At 46.0% G+C, this 17677-nt stretch overlaps 1 protein-coding gene across 50 annotated transcripts in view; it reads right to left on the bottom strand.

Annotated features, from left to right (window-relative positions):
• Nucleotides 1-17677, bottom strand: part of EP400 (E1A binding protein p400) — a 76588-nt gene that overhangs the window by 20160 nt on the left and 38751 nt on the right. For 26 of the 50 annotated variants that reach the window (XM_083418054.1, XM_083418064.1, XM_083418057.1 and 23 more), the window contains 14 exons: nt 16500-16664; nt 15915-16079; nt 14997-15082; nt 13584-13882; nt 13161-13363; nt 12860-13029; nt 11947-12143; nt 11264-11375; nt 10302-10445; nt 8529-8690; nt 7467-7550; nt 2974-3108; nt 2141-2185; nt 1391-1544 (listed from right to left, as the gene is read on the bottom strand). In XM_083418054.1, the coding sequence (XP_083274180.1) occupies nt 1391-1544; nt 2141-2185; nt 2974-3108; nt 7467-7550; nt 8529-8690; nt 10302-10445; nt 11264-11375; nt 11947-12143; nt 12860-13029; nt 13161-13363; nt 13584-13882; nt 14997-15082; nt 15915-16079; nt 16500-16664 (2121 nt within the window). Of the gene's footprint in view, nt 1-1390; nt 1545-2140; nt 2186-2973; nt 3109-7466; nt 7551-8528; nt 8691-10301; nt 10446-11263; nt 11376-11946; nt 12144-12859; nt 13030-13160; nt 13364-13583; nt 13883-14996; nt 15095-15914; nt 16080-16499; nt 16665-17677 lie in introns of all 50 variants that reach the window. The other 24 variants (XM_083418049.1, XM_083418046.1, XM_083418047.1 and 21 more) reach the window with 1 other exon arrangement.

Consider the following 17677-nt stretch of genomic DNA (forward strand, 5'->3'; position numbering starts at 1 on the left):
TCAGTGAAGCAGTGGGTGGCAGGGAGTGGGAAGGGGCAATGAACATACAAACTACGCAAGGATGTTAAAAGTTATGAAAGAGTTTCCAAAGCCCCCAAAGGCCACAGGCGTAATAAGCTTTGATCCACCACAACGCCTATGGTACTCTGGCAGATCAGGGAGGTTTTGAACTGTTTGCTGGGGAATAATAATAAAAAACCCCAAATCCCTAACACCGTCATAAATTCAGTGATCTGGGCAGGTACTAGTTGTACCAATATGCAGGGCAGGGGGAGACCCACAGCCATAAGACAAATGAGGGACAAAGAGCACTTGTGCCACTGCAACCAGCCAGTAGGCTCTAATGCTTTAGCACCTCTGCCACCCATGTGCTGTATCATCCACAAACCTGGCAGACTGAGCTCTGTGCTTCGTAGGTGCCCCCTAGGCTGCAGTACCAGAAGTGTCATCACCTGCCTGAGCACTTTGTCAGCTGACCATAACAGTCAATCCTTGAACATTCCCCACAAAAGCTTGAGCCCAGAGAACCTGGGGCTCTTCAGGTTGAACTTCATTTCCCATCATCTCTGACCACTGGGCTATGCTGTCTGGGGCTGACAGGAGCTGAAGGTCACAAACATGTGGAGTGTCACAGACTCCTCAACCTGAGCCACCTGTTCATTTCAGAAAACCTAACCTCTCCTTCTCCATCCCCTTATACTGCTGGTTTTGTAACACCACCTCCTGTTCTGCCTTGGTTTACACTCCCTGCCTCTGGCCCTGAGACTTCTGGGTAAGAAACTTGTGTGAGGTCGGACTGTTTGTCCACCCAGCCCAAGGTTGTCTACTGCAGGGGTAGCCAATGTGGTGCGCTCCAGATGTTGTTCCCATCAGACTCAGCCAGCACAGCCTATGGTCAGGGATGATGGGAGATGTAGTCCAACAAATATCCAGAGAGTACCACACTGGCTATCCCTGGTCTGCTGACTGGCAGCAGCTCTTCAGCGTCTTACGCAGAGAGAGGTCTTCTGCATCATCAGCTACTTCATACCTTAAAGAAAACAAACAAACTGGAGATGCCACAGGTTGAACCGGGAATTTCTGAAAAGCACATGCTCTGATTTTATCTCTTGCCTATCCTGGAATGTTCAGAATTTGATCCATGCCTGCCTCTTGCCTCGGACTGACCACCAGCACCCTCCCACAACCTAATTGCCTGAGGAGCCCCCTCCTGCTGGGCCTCACAACAGCACAACCCCACTTCCCAGCCGGTTTCTCAATGTTTAAAATAATCTTTGGAAAGCCTACTTTCTCAGCTTGGGCTTCCTGCAACAAAGGAGTTCCACACCCACAGAAGCAACGCCGGGAGGTGTCTGACAATGTATATCCTACATAAAAACCCGATGTTTACCGGATGGATCCGTTTTGTGGCGCTTACGCTCCTTCCTGACATACACGGGGGGCAGTTTGGACTCTGGGATCGGGGTGCTCTCATACATCAGGCACATGACGGAGTCGATATAGATGTCGTTGTCATCCTGAGGTGGCGTTGGGGGAGTCCAGAGCTGTACAAAGTATTAGAAGAGAGTTACCTCGCTTTGTGTTCTTGGATAAGCAGAGGGTGTGCGTGCGTGTGGAAGAGGAAGTGTGTGTACGGGGTACCTCCAGTTGCAAACGGGATCCGTTCCAGAGGTCCGACCGCATCCCGAGGTTTTTGCAACCCGGAGGACACATGCGCATGGCACAGTTTATCGCTTCTGGGCATGCACGCGTGGCACGGTTTAGAGCTTCTGCACATGCACGCACGGGGAAACCTGGAAAAATACTTCCAGGTTTGCCGTGTTCGCATCCCGGAGTTTACGTAACCAGAAGGATACGTAAGCAGAGGTGTGAATGCACTAACATAAGAAGGCCCTGCTGGATCAGGCCAATGGCCCATCTAGTCCAGCATCCTGTTCTCATAGTGGCCAACAAGCTACCTGTGGGAAGCCTGCAAGCAGGACCATGAGTGCAACAGCAATCTCTCCTCCTGCAGCTTCCAGGAACTGGTACTCAAGAGCTTACTGCCCCTCTGCATACAGCGTGTGTGTATGCGTTTTCCTCGCCTCCGCCCCACATCCACCCCCACGCTGAAGAGGTAATAAAATCAATACAGACTTACCGGCATTATTTCAGTTTGTCCATCTGGGCCTTCATAAATATATTCCTGGAGCAGGGAGAAGAGAGACACACTTAGTTCTGATGAAACCAGAGGACAAAATAGCTGTCTTCAAATATCTAAAGGGCTGTAACATGGAGGGTGGAGCAAGCTTGTTTATTCCTGCTCCAGAGGCTAGGACCCGAACCAATGGATTCAAATTACAAGGAAGGAGATTCTGACTAAACATCAGGAAGGACTTTCTGATAGTAAGAGCTGTTCAACAGTGAAAGAGACTTCCACAAAGGGTGGTGTGCTCTCCTTCCTGGAGGTTTTTAAGCAGAGTTTGGGTGGCCACCTGTCATGTATGATTTAGTAGAGATTCCTGCATTGCAGGGAGTTGGACTAGACGAGCCTCGGAATGCCTTCCAACTTCTTCCAAGAATCTATGAGAAGCACAATTCATTGTGGGTTTTATCCCCGTGGTGGTCCTACTTAAGAGTATACTAAATGAAATTATGTCTCTACCTTTGGTCCATTAATTTCAACGCATCTAGGATTAACAGTGGATACAACCTTTTAAAAAAAAGAAAAAGCTAAGGGGAGGTAATACACCCCCCTTAAATTAAAAAAGCCCAATGAAAACTAAGGACCAGTACCCAATGAAATATTAGAAAAATGGAAAAACTCTGGAGTGGAAGAGATGGCCTGCCCTGCTTGATGTTCTTATAGCTTCTCGTATCCTAGAGGAGAGCTAGGCTGGCACTCTGTTGGAGATCAAGGGACATAAGTGTTGTTTTCCTGCAGGTTTCCCTCAAATGTTTTAAGAACTGCATAAAAGCTGGCAGGTAAGTTACTTTGTTATATGCATCTTCCCGAGTGTAGGTGAGCAGCTCCTCCTCTTCCCCATCCAAAAGCATTTTCTCCTCTTGTTCTTTCAGCGACTTCAGGTGATGATTTTCCCACACCTTTTTGGCAGTTCTTACTTCCATCTAGGTAAGATATATATTTTTATATATTTAAAAGAAAAATGTAATGTATTCAGATCAATTACAAAACTAACTCAGGAATCAGCAGGAGGTATAAATTTCTGGGTTACTTGCAGTAGACCGATAAGGATCTCTGACCCCAAATACTATTTAACAATAGCAGCAACAAAATGACTTCCCTGCAACCTAAATTATACTAGGCTGAAGTAATTAGGAGGGGATTTTTGTGTGGAAAGACCGAGAGCTCCGTTCTGGTATTCAAAACAATCTTGTGGGCTCAGAATCCTTTAATTCTAAGTGCACAGCTGTTACATCAAGAGCCAGTTGGTGGATATCCAGGTTCTGCTACAACAACAACAACAACAACAACAACAACAGCCCAACAACAACAACAACTCCCCAGCCAACACAATGGCTGGGACAAGTTTCACAGGGGGGAAAGCACTGGGACATCCGATCTTGGTGATCATGGGCAGGAGGCGGAGTTACGCTAAGACCAGACCATGTCATTACCGAGGAGGCAGGTTTAGTCGTTGTTTGAAGACTATCCCTGCCTCCGGGTCTGGCCTTGACCGGATGGATACTGGAATCAACAGGGGAAATCCACATGACCTGAAAGTGTTGCTGTGCAATGCCAGGTCAATGATGAATAAAACCACTGCCATCCACGACTTGATTGTGGATGGAGGATTTGACCTGGCATGTGTGACAGAGACCTGGTTGGAGGAAGCAGATGGGCCTGTCCTTGCCGCTGCTTGCCCACCAGGTTTCTCTTACGCACAGCAACCCAGGTCATGTGGGCGGGGAGGGGGGGGTTGCAGTGATTTTTAGGAAGTCACTAGCTTGCACCAGGCGTCCTACTGGGAAGATCCAGCTCTCTGAGTGCATGTTCTGGAAGTTGGGCAATAGGGGCAGTACAGGATTCCTTTTGTTGTACCGACCTCCCCGCTGCACCAAGGATTCCCTGTCCGAGCTGCTTCAGGTCGTGGCGGATTTTCTCCTGGAGACACCTAGTTTGGTTGTCCTAGGGGATTTTAACATCCATGCTGACACGACCTTACAAGGGGCTGCTCGGGACTTCGTGGAAAGCATGGCCTCCATGGGGCTGTCCCTGAATAAGTTTGGCCCAACTCATAGTCATGGACATGCCTTAGACCTGGTGTTCACCTCTAGTGACGTGGGTGATCTGACACTAAGTAAAAGTGAAACAAAAGAAGTGCCATGGTCAGATCACTTCCGGTGCAACTGGACTTCTCCGCGACCCTTCCCCTCTGCAGGGAGGTGGGACCAATTCGGATGGTCCGCCCCCGCCACTTAATGGATCCAAATGGTTTCCAGAGAGTGGTAGGGGATGCTTTAGCCCATGTTGATGGCCTTTCAGCTGATTCCCTGGTGGCCCGCTGGAATGCGGAGTTAACCAGGGCTATCGACTGTCTGGCTCCGAAGCGCCCTCTCCGATTGCATGGAGCCCGAACAGCCCCGTGGTTTTCTTCGGAGCTGAGGGCGATGAAACAATCGTTGAGACGGTTAGAGCGTCGGTGGCAGAAAACTCACTCCGAATCTGACCGGACACAGGTTAGAGCTCAACGTCGAGCCTACCAAGTGGCGATAGCGACGGCGAAGAAGACTTTCTTCACCGCCTCTATTGCATCTGCAGAAAATAGTAGCAGGAGACTCTTTCAGGTGGTTCGCAATTTAACGGAACCACCTTTACCACCGGGGCCTTGTAAAGACCCCAAGATCTCCTGCAACGATTTTGCAAAGTTTTTTGCAGATAAAATCACTCATATTCGGAAGGAGCTAGACACCACCGTGGGAGCAGGGCCGGGGCGAGAGAGTGCTAGAGCTCTGTCTGGTCAAGTTGCATGGAATCAATTTCAATCCGTTACCCCCGAGGATGTGGACAGGCTGCTTAGACGCGTGAAACCAACCACCTGTCTCCTTGATCCTTGCCCATCCTGGCTAATAAAAGCAAGCCGGGAAGGGCTGGGCGATGGGCTCTGCGGGGTGGTGAATGCTTCCCTCTGTGAGGGAACATTCCCAGATCCGCTGAAAGAGGCGGTCATTAAACCGCTTCTTAAAAAACCATCTTTAGACCCGGCCAGTATGGCCAACTATCGCCCAGTCTCAAATCTTCCATTCTTGGGCAAGGTGATTGAGCGCGTGGTTGCTGAACAACTCCAGGCACGCCTGGAGGATGCGGACCATTTGGATCCCTTCCAATCGGGATTCAGACCTCACCATGGGACTGAAACTGCCTTGGTCGCGCTGGTTGATGATCTCCGGCGAGCTAGGGACAAAGGTGAGAGTTGTTTCCTGGTTCTGCTGGATCTCTCAGCGGCCTTTGATACAATCGACCATAACATCCTTCTGGACCGTCTAGAGGGGCTGGGAGCTGGGGGCACTGTTATACAGTGGTTTTGCTCCTTCCTCCTGGGCCGTGTTCAGAAAGTGGTGGTGGGGGATGAGTGTTCAGACCCCTGGGCCCTCACTTGTGGGGTGCCTCAGGGTTCCGTCCTCTCCCCCATGCTTTTTAACATCTATATGAAGCCGCTGGGAGAGATCATCAGGGGGTTTGGACTGGGTGTCCATCAATATGCAGATGATACCCAGCTCTACCTCTCTTTCAAATCAGAACCAGTGAAGGCGGTGAAGGTCCTGTGTGAGTGCCTGGAGGCGGTTGGAGGATGGATGGTGGCTAATGGATTGAAGTTGAATCCTGACAAGACAGAAGTACTGTTTTTGGGGGACAGGAGGCGGGCTGGTGTGGAGGACTCCCTGGTCCTGAATAGGGTAACTGTGCCCCTGAAGGACCAGGTGCGCAGCCTGGGAGTCATTTTGGACTCACAGCTGTCCATGGAGGCACAGGTCAATTCTGTATCCAGGGCAGCTGTCTACCAACTCCACCTGGTACACAGGCTGAGACCCTACCTGCCCGCGGACTGTCTCGCCAGAGTGGTGCATGCTCTGGTTATCTCCCGCTTGGACTACTGCAATGCGCTCTACGTGGGGCTACCTTTGAAGGTGACTCGGAAACTACAACTAATCCAGAATGCGGCAGCTAGACTGGTGACTGGGGGCGGCCGCCGAGACCACATAACACCGGTCTTGAAAGACCTACATTGGCTCCCAGTACGTTTCCGAGCACAATTCAAAGTGTTGGTGTTGACCTTTAAAGCCCTAAACGGCCTCGGCCCAGTATACCTGAAGGAGCGTCTCCACCCCCATCGTTCTGCCCGGACACTGAGGTCCAGCTCCGAGGGCCTCCTGGCGGTTCCCTCATTGCGAGAAGCAAAGCTACAGGGAACCAGGCAGAGGGCCTTCTCGGTAGTGGCGCCCGCCCTGTGGAACGCCCTCCCAGCAGATGTCAAAGCGATAAATAACTACCTGACATTCAGAAGACATCTTAAGGCAGCCCTGTTCAGGGAAGTTTTTAATCTGTGATATTTTACTGTATTTTTTGTTTCTATGGAAGCCGCCCAGAGTGGCTGGGGAAACCCAGCCAGATGGGCGGGGTACAAATAATAAATTATTATTATTATTATTAACAACAACAACAACAACAACAACAACAACAACAACAACAACAATTTATTATATGTACTCCGCCCATCTGGCTGGGTTTCCCCAGCCACTCTGGGCAGCTTCCAACAAAGACCAAAAATACACTAAGATGTCACACATTAAAAACTTCCCTGATGTCTTCTGAATGTCAGGTAGCTGTTTATCTCTTTGACATCTGATGGGAGGGTGTTCCACAGGGTGGGCGCCACCACCAAGAAGGCCCTCTGCCTGGTCCCCTGTAGCTTTGCTTCTCACAAAGAGGGAACCGCAAGAAGGCCCTCGGCGCTGGACCTCAAAAGCCCAACAAAGTAGATCCCACAAGTTTGCCCACCCCTGAGCTAATTATTTCAGAGGCAATGATTTCCAGGGTGGAAATAACTATTATATTTATATACAGTATGTGTGTGTGCATATTTAGGTGCCACCAGATGTACCATGGCATAAGCTTTCATGGGCTACAGAAATAAAAATGTCACTCCCCCATGTCTTTTTTAAAAAAATAAATAAATCCTGGGTCTTCTAAGCATCTTCTGTAGTTTTTGCTTTCGTTCACATGAAGTCCTTACAGATACTTTGCTGCATAATACTGTAAGAGCAGAAGAAGGCCTCCCACAGTACTTTATGTGCCCTTAGGAATCTGCTCAGGCCAGATTCCTCAGTGACCAGGCTGTAATGTGTCTTTGAACTGGGGTAAGACCTCATGCTTGCCTGGATGGGGAGCACGGTATGTCTGGCCACACACACCAAGGGCATGCACCCCCAACCCCCCAAAAGGTTACTGCATATACATGCCATACCTCATTTTCCTTCAGTTCACTATCATCAGTGGAAACATGGAAGAGCTCTAGGTAATTCAAAGCGTACTTTTCAATTGGGGTGAGCTGAGAGAAGATACAAAGAAGTAATTATCCGACAAAGAGTACGTCAATGCTTCTTCTAGGGACTACCAAAGCATAAATGCAATAAGCACGTCCAATTAACCAGCCAACAGATTTAAGTGCATTCTTTTTAACAGATGTGTTTGTAAAAAAAAAGAACATGGCAAGAATCATCTTAGAAAATGAACCTCTCCTCATTCTCTCTTGTCAAGGGCAGAAGGATTTTCTAAGATTGTTCTTGTTTTTAGAAGAAGAGTTTGGACTTGATATCCTGCTTTATCACCACCCGAAGGAATCTCAAAGCAGTTAACATTCTCCTTTCCCTTCCTCCCCCACAACAAACACTCTGTGAGGTGAGTGGGGCTGAGAGACTTCAGAGAAGTGTGACTGGCCCAAGGTCACCCAGCAGCTGCATGTGGAGGAGCGGAGACACGAACCCGGTTCACCAGATTACGAGTCTACCGCTCTTAACCACTACACCACACTGGCATTAGAGACAAATGTGTATCTCACAAACAAAAGTGTGCTTCCTGCTTCAAAACGGTTGCTTCTGCTCATTTGGAAAATGATTCATCAAATTAGCTGTCATTTCCCTCAATTAACTAACAGCCATAATAATAAGTTCCAAAGCAATTCAGACAACCTAGGTACAGTTGGCATTTTCCGCAGGAAGCTACTGCGTACACAGTCAAAGTTATTGATCCATCTAACTGATTTCATCTACACTAGCCTTATCCTGACATGCTCTGGTCCATGAGGTCACGAAGAGTCAGACACGACTAAACGACTAAACAACAACAAGCCTTCCCTAACCTAGTACCCTCTAGATGCTGTTGGATCCCACCACACTTGACCATTGGCCATGCTGGTAGGGGCTGATGGGAGCTGGGAATGAACTATACCTGGGAAGCGCCACATTGTGGAAGGTTGGCTTGCAATGCTCTAAAGATACCTTCAACTGTTAATGTAAAGCAAGTGTACCTGATCCACAACAGCAACCAACTCCTGCAGCTGAGAAGGCTCATCAAGATACTGGGACTTGCCGATTTCAGAAATGAGAGGTTCCAAAGCTGATTCAGTCTTTGAGACCTGAATGCATGTGTTCAACTCCTCCTCCTCTTCTCGCTCTGTACTTTTGAGAGCCTTTTTAAAACACACAAAAGGTGTTTTTTTGCATAAATGCAGCGGCACATCCATCACATTTTTTAAAAAGTTATTCTGATAAGAAAACCAATTTTTTATCAGTTAAATAAACTGAGCAAATTAAGGCAATTTCTACTGCTATTCATAGGTAAGGAAGTTGTAAGAGATTGTTCAGCCTGGCACTCGGAGCAATGGAAATCTCATACTCACTTTACCTGTGAGATAGGTGGGGTGAGAGAGACTGACTTGTCCAGTGTCACTTAGCAAGTCTCAAGGCTCAGGAAGAATCTGAACCCAAGTCTCCAACATTCTGGTCTAACACTTAACCACTGTGCCACATGGGCTCTCAAGGTAGATATGTGCAGGGCACTTGTTTGTTGAATAGTGAACTATTCACTTGGGTTATATGGAAGTATTCTTGCATAGAAAGGGCCTTCTAGATTTTGCAGTAATAATTAGGAATTTGGGGAAAACGTGATGCTTTGACTAAAGGGCATACAACCTCCCCAACTCCACCCTAGACAAGGGCTGCATTCCCTTGAGAGTAATCTGTCTGTAATTGGACAAATTAATCCAGGATAAAGACATCCCATTTCAGTCTTCACTGTGGCTCCCTCAGACCCCTAATACGATGCAGGTCTACTCAAAACTAAGCCCCATTTTTTTTAAAATCTCATTTATAAAAACCCCAAAATCTCATAAGCCCACTTTGCAGTAACTAAAGCAGGGTTTTTAGTGTTGCTGCTGCCACTGATCTACGAAATAGAATCTATATCAAGATATGACAGCCACCCACTATCTGGGCTTTCTGGAAACAACTGGAAGACATTTTTGTTCCCACAGGCTTTCCCAGCTGGATAAATGAGTCCTTGCTGTATCTATTCCATAGGGTTTTAGTTTTATCTTAAATGCATCTGCTGTCTCTAAGCTTTCAACTGGTTCCTGCAGTTGTTATTGTACGTTGCCTTAAGACGACTGTATAGAAGGAGATCAACAGCTAAATGATGATGATGGCGGTTATCAATGGCTGTATGCTTTTATTTAATAAAATACTATAGCATGCAGTTGTTCTCAAACTATATAAGGGGGGAGACATCAAAGACGCATGAAAAATCAGGGAGGGAGGTACTCTGACGGGATGGGAGAATGGGGCATCTTCAAGAGGTGTAGGAGGCTGCATAAAATGCAGCCAAGTTGCAGACATCCCTCCTGTGGTGTAACCAGTACATCCCATGTTAGGTTCCTGTCAAAATAGTTGCAGGCAACCTTAATGTTGTGCAGAACCAGTAAACATTTGCATCATGCAAATACTTCACCCTATTCATCTCCTAAATGTCCTGAAATACTGCACCCAGAGAAAGAGGAGGAGAGAATATATGTATTATTAAAAGGCTTAAATAGCTCTCAGGGGAAGTAGCGTATTACCTACATGAATAGTTTATAAGCTTTCAAGAAACCTTTAAAAGAAATGATTCAGAAGATTAAAAAAAGAAGATGGCATGATTATTCTGAAGGGAGCACTTGGAAAGTCCCAAAAGGCAATCAAAACAGTTCTGCCACACAGTTATATATCCTCTTTTATTTCTGTTCAAATTATTTGTGCTTAATTACCTCTATAAAAGGTCTTGCAACCTTAGGAGATATGGTTTCAGCCGGGGAGGGCTCCTGTGTAAGCATCACAAATTCTTCAGCCTTCACGCGGAAGCCAGAGTCCTCCATTGGAGAATGAACCTCAAAGAGTTCCTGAATCGTTTGCTGTGGAAGGAGAGGAAATACGTCTCATATCAAGCTCCTGAAGAAGTGTCAATTTATTTATGCTCCCCCCCTCCCCAATTGTAACTTAACTCAGGGCCAGATTTCTATCCGAAGGAGGAACAAAAGAAATGTCTCTTCACCCCACAGCACTCCATTAACAGTTCTCTTTGAAGGGGAGGGATTTGAGGCCAAAAGAAATAAAAATTGACACACCTACTCCTTCTTCATTCATTAACAAAATACAGATGCTGCTACTGGCCAGGATTTGGGAAACCAGTTCAGAGGGGACCAGAGAGGCTGGGTCTGAAACCTGACACCACCGAGACACTCTAGCTACTGATGCACTGTGCAAAGTACCCTCAGCATTTTCTCAGATTCACAAAAGACACAATGAGCAGACACTCTCCTCAATGAGGTCAAACTAATAAGTGCATCTTTTTCTCCATTTCCTTTCTTGTGATTAAACTATGTGGGTGGAGAGTAGAAGAAAAGCTGTAGCCATCAGATACCATGATCAACACTCTCCACCAAATCTGCTATGAAGTCCCAGTTGCTTTGAAGCTGGCAGGGCTAGGAGGCTCCGCCTACTCGGAGGGGTCAAGCATTTGCATAGTCCTCCCACCTTTCAAAGCCAAGTTGGAGCAGCCCAATCCTAAATAACCTCCATGATGAAAGCCAATTAGAAGTCCTGCTAGTCACGTCTCAAGACAACAATAAAGTTTCAGGAGCCGATGCTTTGAAACAAAGGGTATAAAATATTTGGGGAAACAAGGAAGGTTTCTTGATAAAATTATTATACTTATTAAAAATATATATACCTGTGTTAAAAAGGCCATAGAATAGTCGTTTCCCTGAGCTGCTACTTCTCGGATCAAATCCTTAGTGCCATTTTTTAAGAGCTTCTCTTCTACTGAATTTCCACTGACAAGCCTAGAGAAGAAACCAAGGAGATGTACCAAAACCTTAAAGCTGAGAGCAAAATGAGAATAGCCAGAACAGACTGAATTTACTGAGTAGTCAAGATTAGAAAATGGTTTTTAGGCAATGTTTTATTGCTGGGCATGTTAGCAGAGCAAAGTTGACTGCTCTAGGACATAATCATTTATCTACTACATATTTTGAAAAGTCCTTTGTTCACTATGGACACCCTTCACAACCAAATTTTGCATCATGATTATTGGGATCAAGAAGCAGGTTCTCTTCTATGTTTGAATACAAACAAATGCCATATTGAATCAACATGACAGACTAATCTTTCAAAAATGCACTGCTTCCTTCCTTCCTTAGAACTCCCAAGTGATGGTGTGTGCAAATCTGTTAAGATTATCACAAAATATGGGCAACGCCTGCCCTCTTTAGATGACATGATGAAATTATAGTATCAGGAATCTCCGGAGCACAAATAGCCTCTGTCGTGCCTACCATGGGCAAGGCTGCATGTTGCCAATCTCACTAGAGGAACCATTTTCTATTTGTAGAACAGCTACTTTGCAGGCATCACCTGTAGATGTGGATGTCTTTGCATCTGCCAATTCTGTCACACCATTCCTGAGCCTTAGCATCCATCACTGGATTTAAATCGTTGTCATAAAACACAACGGTGTCAGCCTCCACAAGGTTGACACCCGTGGAGCGGCTGTGTGAAGAAAGAATTGCACAGAAGATGCGCTTGTCTCTGTTGAAAGTCTTCATCAGTTCCTTGATCAGAAAAGAGGGGTGGGGAGGAAAAGCATCACAGACCGTAAGGCATTTAGCACTCACTGTTGAGATGACAAGTATCACATTACTTATTCTCAGAGCAGACACCTTTGTCACACATGGGATCAAGTGCTGGGCCACCCTATCTGATTGGATGTGGTGTTCAGAATCTAAAGATCCCTGCTACCCGGGCTGCACAGGGAGCCAGACAGGAAGGAACTGAAGAGAGGTTTCCCTCCCATGTGGATGTACAGTAAGTACACTTAACATAGGACCTGCTAAGTGGAACAAGTGGGAGGGGCAAACCATCCGAGGATCCCCTCCTCCCTGTGGGAAAAGCGATGAAGTACTCAGAACCACCAAATAGCTTTTGAGAACAAATGAACAACAAATAAAGACAGAGACTGAAAATCAGAAGCAAGAAATAATAAAAAGTGATAGCAAACTATTTAGAGAAGGAGTGAAGTGCTCTTTACTGGGCAAGGTAAAGCGTTAAACCGATGAGGAGCTACCACGGAGCTGGATAGATACTAAAGCTCATGATTCATTGTCTCTCTTGGGCAAGTGGGGATGGACTTAACCCACTTAACTCCCATTGCCCCTGACCATTCACTATGCAGGCTGGAAGTTAGAGCCCAGCAGTATCCGTTGGGCACCAGGTTAGCCACCCCTCGTATAAAGAATGAGATGGAGGGATTGCTCCAAGTAAAGTTTACCTGCCGCTCTTCCTGATTAGCACACTCATCAATCCTCACATAGGTGAAGAAATGGAAATTCAAGAAGAGCTCCAAGATGTCTAGCATGAGGATCATCTGGGACAAGATCAGCACCCGGCGTCCTTCCGACTTCAACTTCTGAAGCAAGACCGCCAGGGCTTCCAGCTTGCCTAAATTTTGGAAAATAAGAAAGTGTCAAGCCTTCCCACAGAACATTTGCCCGATTCCAGGTTCTACACAATCCAACCAAAAGGAAAAAAAGAAAAGAAAGAAAAGAAAATAGAAAAAGGTTCTTCTCTACCTGCATCGTACTGAACAAGTCGGAGATCAGGAAACTGAAGCAATTGTGGGGTGGTGAGTTGCTGCAGCTGACGCAAGTAAGGCGAGGCTGCCTCTTTCAGATGGTGCCTGAGTAGTTTCATTCTATGGCTGTACAAAGGAGGAAGCCTCGCCATGTGCAAAGATGGAGGAGCAGCCACTGCAGATGGCAGCACACAGAGCAGCCTGGGAAACAAAAAGCAGACACGTGGCTAAGTACCTTGGATATATCAATCATTGCATGGTGGCCTTGTTAAATACAGAACCAGCAGCCTAGATTCTCATTCTGGTCTCTTTCAAAGGGGTGGCATGGCTGGGGAAGAGGAACGTGAGAGGTGGCTGAAGGCAGCCTTCTGTTCCAGATTCTGTTTAGGATCAAGAGCAAGGGAAACATTCCAGTGATCACCTGTTAACAGCATCCCTCAGAGAGTCCTGCTGCTGCTCCAGTGTCCGTGTCATCCCCTGCAGTGGATCACTGTGGTCCCAAGAGGGATTTGACGAGAGGAGACAGTTTGCAAAACCAGCCCAGCTCCATTTGCTGCCTCCAGCGGAAAACTGAGGGGTCATCTTTCTGTCCCCCACTAGAGAACAAATTCTCATGAGGTCCTGGCCATACACTGGTGCTCTGGAACAGCGGCGCTCATTACAAGAAAAGATCCGGTCGAGGCGCTCCTTTAGAATCCTGTTTTTTTCCTCAAACGACTCCTTTGTAATAAAAATTTGAAAAAACCACAAGAAAACGTGTATACCATGGGCAGAATGCTTTAAAATCAGAACTATAAAGAGTTCAAAGTCTGTTACTTGACTACAATCCTAAAATCACTTGCCCCAGAGTAAGTCCCACTGAATTCAATGTGTCTTAATTCCAAGCAAAGATGCATAAGAATGCAACTGCATATGTACCCCAAAGCAAAGGGATCTCCCCCCCCCTTTTTTTGGCACAACCTCCAACAAAACAATTCTGATTCATACAGCTATATGCTAGCATCGCTACTGGAGCACTCTGTAGATTCTGTTCCAGAATAATCAATTAAATCCCCCCATTCTGCTCTACTTCTATTAAATTAAATTCTGTAAGGTTACAGTCTACATTTTAGTCTTAAGCATAAATTTAGCAGGTGGGGGCATAATTCAGTAGCAGTGTACATGCATAGCATACTGAAGCTCCTAGATTCAGTTTCCCAGCACCTTCCATTAAAAAAAGGTCTTAGGGAAAAGGGAAGGGCCAAGAACTCTTCCTGAGACCCCAGAAAACTGCTGCCAGTCAGAGCAGACAATACTGAGCCAGATGGTCTAACAGTATAAAAGGCAGCTTGTTACAATCATCTATTTTGTTGCATACTGAACATTATACAGCTTCCAAATCAGACAGAAGGTATTTTCCTTTATTATTTTTTTGTTTAATACATAGCTTCCCTTTCATATTTCTGTGGGTACCTTTCATTGTCCCTCTTTCAAAAATTAAATTTCATCTGCATTTTTTCCTTCTCCATACTTAAAATCTGTTCATAACCTCTCCAATGTGCCAAAAGTTGCTTCTACATAATTAAAGGTGGAGTTCACTTTTTTACAAGCCCTAACTTATCTCAAAAGTAATTCACCTGCAGGAGTGCATCTGTATCTATATCCACACACACCCCACACTTGGGGAGTAGAAGCTACAACATATAACTTTGCTGACAAGCAAAATAAAGTGGAAAAATCAAAGAGCTAAATATTGCAACTTCATTTATTTTCATTTTTCAGTCCTCGAAGGAATTGAAAGGGAAGTTATTCATTTGACAACTGAACACACACAGTAAAAAATCAGTAAGAGTACCTGTGAGTGTCCTCCGTGAATAAGGCCAGGTTTTAAAGATGACGCCGAGTCCCCCGAAGCTAAATTAGTACCACCCATTGTTCTACCTAGAACACACACTTAAAGATAAACCATGTGTTTATACATCCCAAATACACTCTTTACAAAGGACTTCAAGCTACAAGAAGCCGTAACATGCCACGCCCCACCCAAGGCAATCCCAAGGCCAGCCTTGCATTTAACCACATGCCTGGTTGTCACAGGGAACAAGGAATTGTAGACCGTGCAGGTCGGCAGGTGGGAGGACAGACATTCTGTGCCTCTTCTACCGCTAGCTAGCCTACTTCGTTTAGACGCTGTGTTGGGGAGAAGAAAAAGTCTGCTCCTGCAGCACACCTGGTGTAGGAAACTAAATGAGCTGCTGTAAGAGGTGCAGAATACTCTACTTCTCCTCTGCCAGCCCACTGCATTTCTAGCATGCAATTTTATTTTATTTGTAGCATCCCTTGGGGGACCACTCCTGTCGTGAATAAACCATAGTTTATGGCGATGTCCAAACACAGCTTCTATGGTAGGGGCAAATGATTATCTGGGGGAGGTGGTATTCAACTTGCAGGAGACACCAAGGAGGGAGAAAGGGGCAAGGGTGCAGAGAGGAAGAGCTGTTTCCTGAATTTTGGGGTGTGGGAGTTCTTGTAAGGGGTGTAAAAAGCTGGCCGCAGAGAAACAGCTCCAGTTGAGAGCCCTGCAGGCTGCAGATGCAAGTCTAGGGATAGGGAAGTAACCGCATCTGCTTCATCCAATTGAAATCATTTCCCCTATTTACTTATGGGATGGGGAGGAGGAGGGAACATAGGAAAGCCAGAAAATCCCCATATGGTTTTAAAAATCTGCTTCTTAAAATGTCCCAGAGGTAGACATGCAGGAAAGAGCCCCTACCTTGCTGCGCTACTGCCGGAGCTGGCAAGCCAGCCGGATGCTGGTTTCCCAAAGCGTTCAGAGCGTTTTGAACTGTCCCCGCCGGAGACACTGTCTGCATGACTACCGGGCCCTGAGGCCGCAAGTACTGCTGCCCAGGAGCTGACACAATTTGTAGAACGCTGCCTGCATTGGTAGAAATTTAAACATAAGAGGTCATAAAATGATCCAAAAATTAACAAGGAAAAAACCCGCCACCGGTTTTCTTTTTTACACCATGCATCGTGAAAGCAGGCAAGCCTAAACCTTCCACGTCTCTTGAGTTATCCTTAAAATGCAGGTAATAAAAGTGACAATGCCACATGACTCTTTCCTCCTCCCCCGGGAAAAAAAATCCAACTCCTTTTCTTAGCCCATGGATGGGTAAGCTGTGGCTCTTTCATAAGTTCTTGGACTCCAATTCCCAACAGCCCCAGACGGCATAGCAAATGGACAGAGATGGTGCAAGCCGTCATACCCAACGTGGGTATATTGTGTGCATGTGAGTGTGCGCATTTGGGAAGGGAGAGAGAGATGCGCTCTTTTGAAATTAGGTTTGTACAATACCTTGCAGCTGCAGAGGTTGTCCTGCAGTGAGCTGGCGTAGCTGACTGTGGGATAAAGTAAATTTATTCCCCTGAAACTGCAGCGTCACAGGAGTCTCTGGCTGAGCAATTCTGCCCTGTGCTCCTGCAATGGATGCCAACTGGGCTATCTTTACCACTTCGCCACCTGGAGGAGGGGGAGGAACAGAACCACACATTAAGGGGAGGGGCTGCCTTCCAAACAGTCTTTGTCCTCACTCCAGTTAGTAAAACTGATGCTGAAGCTGCTCCCATGCAGAATTATACATAGTGCAGAGGGGGGAAAGTGTCATATAAAAGTTCCACAGGTACTGCTTGCATACAGGAGGTGAACAAATAGGTTTCTTTTGTTTTGTTTTAATGTAGAACAATGCAGGGGGTTGCGGTGTGTAGAAGTTACCCTTCCATTTTTGCAGGAAACAACAGCAACCTGAAAAAACTCATGTGACACTTTGTAAACCAGAGAGTAGAAAGTCATTAAGCGGGACTCCACTGCCTTTTCAAAAGCAAAACGCATTCAAGGGACGCCAAGAATTTCAGCAGGACTGTCACAGTGTTTAGTGACTTGGCTGAAGCAATTTTGTTTCCAGTACTCCCTGCCTGTAAGCCTTTTTGATAGAAAGCAACAAACAGGAAGGTAACAAATCAAGAATAATAAATCATTATCGTGCCTGTGGTAGAACTTTCACTGAAAGCATTTTATAATGCATTTTCAAAATGTGCCAAGTTTGTTTCACATCAGTTCCATGATCTACTTAATTCAAAAAACTGCATTGTTAAGCTATGGTTGTTGGGTTTTTTAAAACAGGTGATTAGGGTGTCTCAGAACAGGTTTAAAGTAATGATAACACCAATCATAAAATAATTTAGGTCAACTGGAAAAATATTCGCAACAGGTTTTTTTTAAATCTGAAAGCATAGCTCTGTGCTTCAGTGTACTGAGAAAGCTCCAAATAAAAATTTCACCTGAATTTCTGGATCCGAGTCACCATGGATCTTTGAACTTTTGCAAAGGCAGTTTATTCCCCCAGGGATGAAAACATTAGTATATCAGTGCTCAATAATCTCTAGACATGCTTGTAGGCAGTGCACATACAATCTGAACCGTTCCCCTCCCCATTCCACCTAACAGCTGCATTTTTCGCCTCCAAGGAAGTCGAG

This window comes from Podarcis tiliguerta (genome assembly GCF_965153285.1).
Source record: "Podarcis tiliguerta genome assembly, chromosome: 16".
Classification (NCBI taxonomy): domain Eukaryota; kingdom Metazoa; phylum Chordata; class Lepidosauria; order Squamata; family Lacertidae; genus Podarcis; species Podarcis tiliguerta.